Raw genomic sequence first — 12,640 nt, 5'->3', positions numbered from 1 at the left:
TCTCTGTGGGCGAAGGGAGACGAGGGGAGGTGAAGGGAGTCTCTGTCTTGTCTAAACACAAAAGATTGTGTCTGCACCTGGAGAGAGGATTGCACTGCTGAAGGCGAGGATATTTCATAAAGAGACAGTACCCTAGACCCCGGTTGTGAAACGAAGGACAACAAGGCCCACCATCACGAGCTAAGTGTTTAGCCTAGCCTAGCCGAGCCGAGCCGAGCCGAGCCGAGCCGAGCCGAGCCGAGCCGAGCCGAGCCGAGCCGAGCCGAGCCGAGCCGAGCCGAGCCGAGCCGAGCCGAGCCGAGCCGAGCCGAGTCGAGTCGAGCCGAGCCGAGCCGAGCCGAGCCGAGCCGAGCCGAGCCGAGCCGAGCCGAGCCGAGCCGAGGCCTAGCCTAGCCTAGCCTAGCCTAGCCTAGCCTAGCCTAGCCTAGCCGAGCCGAGCCGAACACACACAGTATGTCTCCATGCCGAGACTGCTGTGGGCACCTAAAGAAGAGTGCACTGCTAGAAACGAGGATACGCTTCCAGAGTTCTGACTTGACAATCCAATGGACTCCGGTTGTGAAGCTACCAGCGAAGGACAACAAACCCCACCAGCTAAGTGACACTGTCGGTAATGAAAATGCCCTCTGGAATAGGCATGGGGCAAAGCCTAAAAATAAATCTATCCCTGGCAGAATTACGATGCCTGAAACGGCAAATATCAAGCACCCAGAAATAAACTCAGCAACTGGTTGGCCCTCTTTATCAACAAGCCAACCAGCTAAAATGGCTAATGTAGCTAATGCTAATGCAAAAATAGTGGAAAGGGACCCAGGCCTTGAACTGCGCCCTAAGAGAGGGAACCTCTCCCTGAGAGAGGGAGGTTTGGAACTTAGCCCTGAGAGAGTGAGGTTTGCCCTGAGAGAGGGAGGTTCGAAGGGTCAAAGTGACCTACCACTACTTCATGAACAAGGATTATCATCGGAGGACCTGACCCCCGGCCATCAACCCAACGCCGCTCGGGAAGAACGAGGCGCCGTGGAACAGTGGACAAGCCACCACAGCTACTGGCTAATGATAAAGACACCGAAGCTAATGAACAACAAGCTAATGGTAGGAAGCGCCCTGGCCCTGAGGAAAAGAACAGGCCGCAGCACACTGACGAACACAGCGAGGGAGGGAAATGGTGAAGGTAGTGTGACCTCCCACGCGTTACACTTTACCAATGAGAGTCCTCGCTGCCAGGTGAAAAGAGGCTGCTGGCTGTCTCCTATGTGTCGGAGGAAGCATGTGATAGACTTCTGGGCTCCCTAGACTGACCAGTGGGGGGCACATGCGTGCAACGACCAGGAAGGGGAGGGGGGGAATTGGCATAACGACTAAATTGGGATGGGAGGAAAATACAGAAAATAGGACGAGAAAAAGTGGATACAAAATAAAATAATCGCTATCGGAGGACATACAGAGCAAGCTGATTGCTGAGGGGTCGGAACGACTGGATCGGAGGACGTCCACAGGATTACAGCAGAACTAACAGCGCTCCCCCCAGCTCCCCGCGTATCGACGTCAAGGCAGTATATCGGCGTTCACCGTCGCCCCTCCCCCCAGCCCCCCCCGTCTTTCCCCCTGTGTGTCATTCTCCTCCTCCCCCCTCCCTCTTGATCAGGGATCCCCCTCCCCATCAACAACCCTAAAACGCAGGGCGCCCCTCCCCCCCAGTCCCGCCATCTTTCCTCCCTTGTGTCACTCTGTCACTCTCCTCCTCGCCCCTCCCTCTTGCTATGTCATCACCAAATTACCAGAACCCTTTCCCCCCTCTCCCTCCTCATCCCTGCTCTCCCCCCCCCGCTCCCCCCTTCTCCCCTCCCCCTCATCTCCCCCCACATGCCTTTCACGGCAAAAATGGTCGAACGGGTAAATGCTGGTCGGATTTACAGCCAGGCATCTCCAAAACATCACAAAATAACTATTCTCCCATCTTTCCTCGACAGCCCGCAACTGCAACCTCCGAAACGTCCACCTCACACCCAAACTACTGCTATCAATTTGTTCCAATAACAAACCATGCTGTTCCTGTTCTCACTACTATCAGACTCAAGAAGAAATGCCTGACTCGTACTGTAACACTTAGCAACCTCAGACCCATCATCGCTCAACCAAGGCCGGTCACACCCCCCATCACAAAATCACTGACAATGGCCCTTCTGAATGTTAGATTGTTGAGCAACAAATCTTTCTTAATCAATGATCTGATAACTGAAAATAATTTGCAGCATGTTCCTAGTTGAGACCTGGATAAATGACATTACTGGTGCGACAACGCTGATAGAAGCCTGCCCTCCAAATTATAAGTATTATCAATCGGTCAGACAAAATAGAAAAGGGGGAGGGCTTGCCGCTATTTTATCTACATCGTTTGTATGTAATGACATTAACATGGGTGAATTTACATCATTTGAATATCTTGCTATTGAGCTCAAAGCTGAAGTTTCAAGTTTCTTTATTATTTGTCATACAGAAATACAGAATACTTTGCATGAAATGTTTCTTTCTGTTTCGCTCCTGAGAGTGTGCTAGATAATAATAAGATAGTATAAATAAGTATAATAAGTAAAAAATAGAAAGTCAAGAAGTCAAGTAAACACAAGTGTAAACAACAATTGTTCAGTATACTGTACCTCTATATACAGTATGTACATCTGGTACAAAAATGGTGAGGTATAGCTTAGCTTGTGGTGCCACCTTGTGGTGGTGAGGTGCAATAAGGAATAAGGAAGAGATGTGCAATTCCCTTACCAATAATATAAATATAAAGTGTAAAGTGTAAAGTGTGGTAAAGTGGGTGCTACAGTGTGTTGTTCATTTAAAGTGAGTGTGTGTGTGCTGTGGGTGTGTTGATGGCTTATTATTGTTCATTGTTCAATCATTGTTCATTGAGCAATCATTGTTCATTGAGCATCCTGATGGCCTGGGGATAGAAGCTCCTTCTGAGTCTCTCTGTGCTTGCCATGAGACTCCGGTATCGCTTGCCTGACCGCAGCAGTTCAAATAGGCAGTTGTTTGGGTGGCTGGAGTCTTCTCTTAGCCTTGCCCATGCACCGCTTGTTGTAAATGCCTTGGAGAGTGGGAAGCCCCCCTCCAATTGTGCGTTCGGCTGAACGGGCCACTCTCTGTAGACTGCTGCGGACTTGTGCAGTGCTATTCCCAAACCAGGAGGTGATATTGCCAGTCAGGATGCTCTCTATTGTACATGAGTAGCAGTTCTTGAGGATCTTCTGATTCACGTTGAACTTCCTTAAGCGCCTAAGGAAGTAGAGGCGTTGTCGTGCCTTCTTGATAACACTGTCAATGTGTGTGGTCCATGTCAAGTCCTCGGATATGTGGACTCCGAGGTACTTAAAACTGTTCACTCTCTCAACTGGTGCCCCATCGATGCTGAGGGGGCTGTAGTCCCTGACCCCCGACCTCCTAAAGTCCACAATCATCTCCTTTGTTTTGCTGACGTTCAGGGAGAGGCTGTTCTTTTGACACCATCCCGCCTCTTTGAACTGCTGCGGTCAGGCAAGCGATACCGGAGTCTCAAGGCGAGCACAGAAAGACTCAGAAGAAGCTTCTATCCCCAGGCCATCAGACTACTAAACGAACAATGAACACTACACAACAACAACCACCAAACGCACATAGCACACACATCCACACGCACACACTCACTTTAAACAGACACACTGTAGCACCCACTCCACACACCTTATAGCACACACCCACTTTAAACAAACACACTGTAGCACCCACTCCCCACACTTTATATTTATTGATGAAGGATTGCACTACAACTCGTACACCTTACTGTAAATTGTACCTAAATTGTACCTCATCCCATTCTGCTTTGCACTATATAGTACCGTACATTAGTACACTGCATAGTATTGTATATTATATGGTAACTCAGAACATTGTACATATGTCTATACCGAACACTGTGACCTCATTTTCTTCTTCTAAATTACATGCTATACTATGTTATTTGATACTATCTTGTCTAGCACAGTCTCTGGAGCGTAACAGTAAGAAGCATTTTGTATGAAAGTATTCTGTACTTCTGTATGACAACTATTAAAGAAACTTGAAACTAGAACCTTGACCTCCTCCAGGTAGGCTCTCTCGTCGTTTGCAGAGATCAGGCCCACCACTACTGTGTCGTCAGCAAATTTGATGATTGTGTTGTTGTTCCGCTGTGCCACACAGTCATGTGTGTACAGAGAGTAGAGGAGGGGACTCAGGACACAGCCCTGGGGGGCCTCTGTGTTGAGAGTGATGGATGAGGAGGTGCAGTTGCCTGCTCTCACCACCTGAAGTCTGCCCGTCAGGAAGTCCAAGACCCACTGGCAGAGGTCATAGTTCAAGCCCAGGTCCCTGAGCTTGGTTATGAGTTTGGAGGGGACTATGGTATTGAATGCTGAGCTGTAGTTGATGAATAGCATTCTCACATAGTTCCCCTGCCTCTTGTCCAGGTGTGATGCTGCTGTGTGCAGCACATGGGCTATGCCGTCCTCCGTGGACCTGTTGGGACGGTATGCAAATTGCAGGGGGTCCAGGTTGATGGGTAGGGAGGAGCAGATGTAGCCTTTCACTAGCTTCTCAAAGCACTTCATGGCTATGGAGGTGAGACCTACAAGGCGGTAGTCGTTGAGGCAAGCAGGCTTGGATTTTTTGGGTACAGGGATAATGGTGGACTTCTTCAGACAGGTGGGGATGACAGCCTGTTCTAAGAACAGGTTAATTATGTCAGTGAATACCGGGGCCAGTTGGTCGGCACAGACTTTTAGGACGCGGCCGGGGATACCGTCCGGTCCTGCTGCCTTCCTGATATTCACTTTCTTAAAGGTCCTCCTCACCTCATGTTCTGTTATCCTGAACACTGAGACTCCATCAGCAGTGCCCCCCCCCCTCTATTACAGTGGTTTGTAGGCTGGTGCTGTTATTCCCAGCCTCAAACCTCGCATAGAAGGTATTGAGATAATTAGCTAAGGAGATGTCACTGTTCAGTTTGAGGGAGGTGCCTTTGTAATCTGTCATCGTTCTGAGGCCCTGAACTGTCTTTGCTCATCATCACATTGTACCGGCCACCAAAATACTCTCAGTCGGTATCCTTAGATGTGAAAGATTAATCATACATGGAGATCTAAATATTCATATAAATTAGAAGAACAACCCCAACGCTATTGAGCTTACCAACCTACTGGACAGCTTTGAGCTAATACAACATGTAAATGAACCCACTCACCAACATGGTAACACCCTAGACTTAGTGATGACAAGGCTGAACATTGATAAAGTATCAGTAATCGAATGATCTATTATCTGACCATCACTGTGTATTCTTCAATGCTAACCTAAACTTAACAGAGACAAAAAAGGTAACCGTTGTAAAGCGAAGAGTACTAGATGACATCGCAGAAGAGAAGTTCTCAAACATCATGAGACAAACTGTGAGGGCTGGGTAAACACTGCATGCTTCCCAACGAGGGGGCATGCCGAACAGTCTGCTTCACGCACCTGAGAGGACTTTGCAATCAGCTCGTATGAGAGTACAAGTATTGCCGACTCCCTTCCAATCATTGCCAGGTTGTCTTGTTGCTTCTATCTACTGTCGCGTCTCCGGTGTGAGACGTGGTGCCATTGGTACACTACCACCTACTGTCGCATCTCCGGTGTGAGACGTCGTGCCATCCGTACGCTACCACCTACTGTTGCGTCTCCGGTGTGAGACATCGTGCCATCTGTACACTACCACCTACTGTCGCCTCTCCGGTGTGAGATGTCGAGTCACTCCCTATTTTCCCCAGGAGGATTCCTGTACGTGTGCGTTCTCTCTCTCTCCAAGGCTCCTCGTTCCTGGTGTGAGACGTCGTTGTCGCTCCCTATTTTTCCCCAGGAGGATTCCTGTGTTCTTGCTCTTTTTTTGTGGACCCTTGATTGTTGAGTTGCCGGTTGGCAGTGCTCTGGTGAGTCTTGTACTGACCTGACTCAGAACTTTCTATTTATTCCGGGACTCTAGTGTATTCACCTTCGGGTTGTGTATTTCTCATTCCCCCTTAAAGGGACAGTGCTGCTTTTTCCCCTGTGAAATAAATAATGCCCTGTTTTTGGCTAACCATCATACCTGTCTGTGTTGTGCTATTGGGGTCGCTTACAAACCGTAACACAAACTGAAGCATCCAGCCTGGACTGTTCTTTAAACTGCATGGTTGAAAATATCAACAACACCCTATCATATACACTGGATACTGTCGCTCCATCAATCTGCAAGGGCCCACATGTGGGCCCTTTTTAGGACGATTTGCCCACCGGCACTTTGGCGACCCCTCGTGGCTCAGGTGTGCATATTTTGTAATACAATATATATATCGAATTGAAGGCTTATTTGTTGCCTGTCGATAGCAACAAAATTCCACAAAATCGGTTCAGCGGTTCTCGAGTTACATGCCGGTATTTGAGGCTTGCAAAGTACACGGTATTGCGCAAAATACCACTCTTGACTCTTGGGGCTCTAGTTCCGTCAATCATTTGGCGATCTCGAAAATGATTGTGGAGGGTTGTAGCCAATGAGGTTGGCTTTCCAATGATACTCCATCTGGGGATGTATGATCCCTATGATGAGGTGAAAAACTAACGAGCAAAAACAGGAAGAGAAAAACAGCCGAATGAATTGAAGTCTATGAGAAAAGTCTATGAGAGTTTTTCTTTTGTACACAGTTAGATACAAGATACAAGCTACTTTAATGCCACACAACGATGGTTGGTGGTAATTGTTTGCGGTACAGATTGTTAGGCACTGGTTACATCAACATGAAACATCAGACATCAAACATCAAAAACGCCCCCCTCCCACCTCCCAATCCCCACAATAAATACACATAGATACATGCAGGACAGTCATGGTAACAGTGTCAGTCAGTGACAGATGCTTGCCCGTCTGTGCAAAGGGGGGCGGGCCAGGGTGTTCAGTGTTCGGACTGCTGTGGGGAAAAAACTGTTTGTGAAGCATGTGTGTCTGGTTAGAATGGACCTGTCGCGACCTGAGGGCATGTGCTGGAATAAGTGGTGTGCTGGGTGGGAGGGATCGTTGACTATTTTACCAGAGCGGGTGACTGTGCGTGAGGTGTAGATGGAGTCCAGAGAGGGGAGGGGGCAGCCAATTATTTTGGAGGCTGTCTTGGTGATGCGTTGGAGTTTGTGTTTGGTGTGTTTATCAGTGGAACCGTACCAGACTGTGATGGATGAGGTGAGGATGCTTTGAATTATGGCAGTGTAGAATTGGACCAGCAGGCATTTTTGGACTCTGTACTTCCTCAGTTGCCTGAGGAAGTACAGGCGCTGCTGGGCCTTTTTGATGATGGCAGTGGTGTTAATGTCCCATTTGAGTTTATTGCTGATGTGGGTGCCGAGGAACTTGAATGATTCAGTTAGGGTTATGGGTTGGTCTGAGATGGTTATTGGGAGTATGGGTGTTTTTTTTTAAGTCCTGAAGTCTATGGCAATTTCCATGGTTTTGGAGGTGTTGAGCAGGAGGTTGTTGGATGAGCACCACCTCACTGCTCTGTCCACCTCCTGCCGGTAAATGGACTCGTCATTGTTGGAGATGAGGCCCAGGATGATGGTGTCGTCGGCGTATTTGAAGGCCTTGACTGAACTGTCCAGGGGGGTGAATTGGTTAGTGTAGAGGGAGAAGAGCCAAGGGGAAAGGACGCAGCCCTGGGGGGCCCCAGTACTGAGGGTCAGAGGGCGGGATGATTTGTTGTTTACCTTGACTGTTTGGGTTCTATTGCTGAGGAAATTGAGGATCCAGTGGTTGATGGTTGGGTTGATGTCAATGTCCTGTAGCTTATGGAACAGATTATTGGGGGAGATGATGTTAAAAGCTGAGCTGAAGTCAATAAACAGGATACAGGTGTAGGTGTTAGGGGTTTCCAGGTGCTGTAGAGCAGTGTTTCTCAACTGGTGGGTCGCGACCCAAAAGTGGGTCGCAGGGCCATTTTGAGTGGGTCGCGGATGTGTTTTTTTTCACTGCCTAACTTTATGAAAGTGGCTTCTCAGCTCTGGTCCAGCTGAAGACAAAGCGGAGGAACAGATTGGACATTGAGCATGACCTCAGAGTTGCTTTGTCTACCATCACCCCAGATGTTGAGACTCTTGTCAGGAGCAAACAACATCCCCAGTTATCCCATTAGTTCCCTGGGATGTTAAGCTAAGAAGTCTGCTAAGAAGGATATATTATTTATTATTATTATTATTATTTTATTTCATTGTGTTTTTAGCCCTTAGTTGCACTTTTGTTGCAACCCCAGTTATCCCATTAGTTCCCCCAAACGTAGGTCTGTTATGTTAAGCTAAGAAATCTGCTAAGAAGCATATTATTTATTATTATTTTATTTCATTGGGTTTTTAGCCCTAGTTGCACTTTTCTTGCAATCCCAGTTATCCCATTAGTTCCCCCAAACTTAGGTCTGTTATGTTAAGCTAAGAAGTCTGCTAAGAAGCATAATTATTTATTATTATTATTTAATTTCATTGGGTTTTTAGCCCTAGTTGCACTTTTGTTGCAACCCCAGTTATCCCATTAGTTCCCGCAAACTTAGGTCTGTTATGTTAAGCTAAGAAATCTGCTAAGAAGCATATATTATTTATTATTCTTTTATTTCATTGGGTTCTTAGCAATAGTTGCACTTTTTTGTGTTTATTTCATGTTTTGAAAGATTGCGTATTACTGCAAATATATTTTTTTTACATAAATCATAGTGGTTAAAAATTTTGGGTCGCGACTTAATGACTAAGGAAAATGTTGGGTCCCGAGGCTAGACCAGTTGAGAACCACTGCTGTAGAGTGTGGTGGAGAGCCAGGTTGATGGCGTCCTCTACTGACCTGTTGGTCCGGTATGCAAACTGGTGTGGGTCCATGTGGGGTCTGTGGCGGTTCTGAGGTAGTCCAGGACCAGATGTTCAAATGATTTCATTGCTACTGATGTAAGGGCTATGGGTCTGTTTACCAAAATCACTCCTAATCACTCATTTCTGAATGAATTTGGACATGTACTACATAAGGCTTCAGGCTGGATTTGTAAGCCATACCAACTTCTGGGGAAATACTACCTCTGGACTACTAACTACTACAGAAACACCTAAGTGTTTCTACAACTCAAGTTCAGACCTATGTTACTCTATTTCATTAGCCCTAAAAGTGGATTTTCTTCACTTCAGAATGCCATCTTTCAAAAGAGACCAGGCTCATGCATGTGCTATAAGTATAAAGTATGTTGTTTTGGTTTGGAAAAAAAGTATGCAGTCCTCAAAAACTAAAACTAAAATGGCCAGGCAGTAGCCTATCATTGTATGTTAAGCGGTTTAAAGGCAAAAAAAAAGTCAAGTGACCAAATCTCCCCATGGTTAAATAATAGCAGTGTTGGTCACGAAAATGGAGGGAAACCAAGCTCACAGTCCACTGCGATATATATACGGAAGACTGCCTATAACAAAGAACAAAAAGCAACAAAGAAATACGAGTGGCAAGAAAGGACTATTTTTCTAAGATTATCACAGAGAATGTTGGAAACTCTAGAATATTATTCTCAGCCATCGACCAGCTACTCAACACACCCCTCCACAGTCATCTGCATCAAAATGTGAAGAACTAGCATTATTCTTCAATAACTAAATAACTAGATAGAGCCAGCATTAGTCCTGATACAAACATGGACACCATCAGCAAACCCTGCGAAAAAGTAACCATAGGAAAATTTGCTTGCATTACATCAACTGAGCTTTACAAAACTGTCATGGAATGTAACTCCTCCACTTCCTGTATTGACCCTATACCCACAGCATTTTTTAAGCGAATATTCGAGAGTATTGCAAGTTATGTCCTAAATATTATAAATACATCGCTTCTGACAGGTGTTTTCCCAGACACATTCAAAACAGCTGTCGTAAGACCCTTGCTAAAGAAACCCAAACTAGACAGTAATGTACTAACCAACTATAGGCCAATATCCAACCTCCCATTCATCAGCAAGATACTTGAAAACATTTTCTCAATACAAATAAACGCCTTTCTCAAAGAAAACAACATCATGGAGGAATTTCAATCAGGCTTCAGAACGCACCATAGCACTGAAACTGCTCTTACAAAAACAATTAGTGACCTCAGAATAAACTCTGATGCAAACAAAGTCTCAATTCTCGTCCTATTAGATCTAAGCGCAGCGTTTGACATGATCGACCATGATATCCTAATAAATCGTCTAGAAAAGTTAGTTAGTCTTTCTGACTATGTATTAAACTGGTTCAGAACATATATCAAAGGGAGAAAATATTACGTCAGGCTTGGAGATCATTCTTCTGAGAAACATGACACCTACTTCGATAGTTCCACAGGGGAGCTACCTTGGTCCATTATTATTCTCACTATACTGTACATGCTGCCACTCGGAGACATCATTAGAAAACACAATGTATGTTTAAATAGTTACGCAGATGACACACAATTGTACATCTCCGCTGAACCAAATAATCACACAGCTAGCCTATAAACTCCATTTCCGCCTGTCTCTTAGCAATAAACAAATGGATGACGAACAACTTCCTAAAATTAAATGAGGGCAAAACTGAAATCTTGCAAGTCTTGGTGTATCTATCTCGGTGTACATATCTTCTCCTCTATACTCCTCTCCTCTCTTTGCATCTCCTCTCCTCTCCTCTCTTCTCTTCTCTTCTCTCTCTCCTTCTCATCTCTTCTCTTCTCTTCTCTTCTCTTCTCTTCTCTTCTCTTCTCTTCTCTTCTCTTCTCTTCTCCTCCCCTCTCCTCCCTTCTCTCTTATCCTCTCCTATCTTCTCCTCTCTTATCTATCCTCCCCCCTCTCCTCTCCTCTCCTCTCCTCTCTTCTCTTCTCTTCTCTTCTCTTCTCTTCTCTTCTCTTCTCTTCTCTTCTCATCTCTTCTCTTCTCTTCTCTTCTCTTCCTCTTCTCTTCTCTTCTCTTCTCTCCTCTCTTGCTCGTCTCTTCTCTTCTCGTCTCTTCTCTTCTCTTCTCTTCTCTTCTCTTCTCTTCTCTTCTCTTCTCTTCTCTTCTCTTCTCTTCTCTTCTCTTCTTCTTTCTCTTCTCTTCTCTTCTCTTCTCTCTCTCTCTCCTCTCCTCTCTCTCTTCTCTTCTCTTCTCCTCTCTTCTCATCTCCTCTTCTCTCCTCCTCCTCTCCTCTAATCCCACCTCAACCCCTACAGCATTGGCTGACTGAGCTGGAGATATTCGCCATGATCTTCGCCGCTGCGGTCCACGACTATGAGCACACAGGGACAACCAACAACTTTCACATCCAGACGAGGTAATGGATCATGGAATAAAAAATGCAAGGCGCAGATTCACCAGTAAAATGTGTTGATTGACAGCGAAGGGGGCTGAGCTTCTGACACGGGCCTGTACATTTAAATCAGCAGCCGGCAGTGTCGTCATAGTAACACTGAGTCAAGAGGGAGGGCTCGATGAACTTCAGATTCCACACCCTTGAAACATGAGGACTCATAACGATTTGCAACGACAGGCGTGACGGAATTCAGTGATGGAGCTCATGAATTCATGAAATAACTGGGTTATCTTGAGTATAAAATAGCACTTATGAGACACATGCAGACCCTCTTAAACACCATTAATAAACAAGTTAATTACACAATATTTTAACATGACATATATATGATTAAACCACCAGCAGTAATTTTGAAAGGCTGGTGTCACATTCGCATCATTAGGACTAGGATGAAAGAGGTACATACCCGCGGGAAGATGTTTTGAGTAGGGGGTGCTGTGCCGACCACGCAACGCCCCCCCCCCCCCCCCCCCCCCCCCCCCCCCCTCCCCGGCGGGGAATAAACTGTGTTGTATCTTGCTGCGTTCTATCACGTGGTGGCACTGTATAGAGGCTGTATACACTAGTGTAAATTCGACCTTCAGCACCATGTATAGTTTTTTTTTTACATTAGTTAGACATTCGTTTTTTTCTTTTATTTTAAAAAACGAATGTCAACATACAGTTCATCATAAGTTCATAATCATCATTATTGTACCCCCTAAATAGTACCTTTAATAAAAAAATATATACAATTGAATACAACTGTCAATTGTAGTCGATCTTTTTTTTACTATTATGTACTTTACTACTATGCTACATACAAGCGTCACGATGCACCCACTTAGATATTTCCTAACTCAGCAATCAAAGTTGTGGATGTTGAATGAGTTGAATGTCCAAGCTGCAGCCGATGTAGTTTGCAGGGTTTTATTGTCCAAAGGAAAGATCAATGATGATGAAGTTGAACAGAACAGTTGTCAATTGTTTGTTATAGATAAGCAGTTCCGACAGTGAAAGCAGATTTGAAAATGAATCCTCCTAGGCTCTGATTAACAGAGCCTCTTATAATAGAGGTGGTGTGCCCCCTAGTGTCCAAACATAAATACACCATTCAAACATAAATACTTATTACCATAATACAACTTCTAATAATGTCGGTTTTGGCGTCTACACTTATACTACTACTACCTATCAATTCAACAATTCCTGATTTTATTTTTCAACTTTAAAAAAAATTATTTATCTGAAAGTAGCAAAATGGTAGAC

General features: G+C 45.3%; 1 protein-coding gene across 1 annotated transcript in view; it reads left to right on the top strand.

Moving 5' to 3' along the window:
• The window catches only part of pde1cb (phosphodiesterase 1C, calmodulin-dependent b), a gene marked incomplete at both ends in the record, with an annotated part of 313,514 nt that overhangs the window by 199,328 nt on the left and 101,546 nt on the right, over positions 1–12,640 (top strand). Inside the window, 2 exon segments of the mRNA XM_084327584.1 lie at positions 11,253–11,353; positions 11,775–11,790. Of these exon segments, the coding sequence (XP_084183710.1) occupies positions 11,253–11,353; positions 11,775–11,790 (117 nt within the window).

This window comes from Notolepis coatsorum, assembly GCF_963971535.1.
Source record: "Notolepis coatsorum genome assembly, chromosome: 13".
NCBI lineage: Eukaryota > Metazoa > Chordata > Actinopteri > Aulopiformes > Paralepididae > Notolepis > Notolepis coatsorum.
This window is presented reverse-complemented; position numbering and strand designations above follow the sequence as displayed.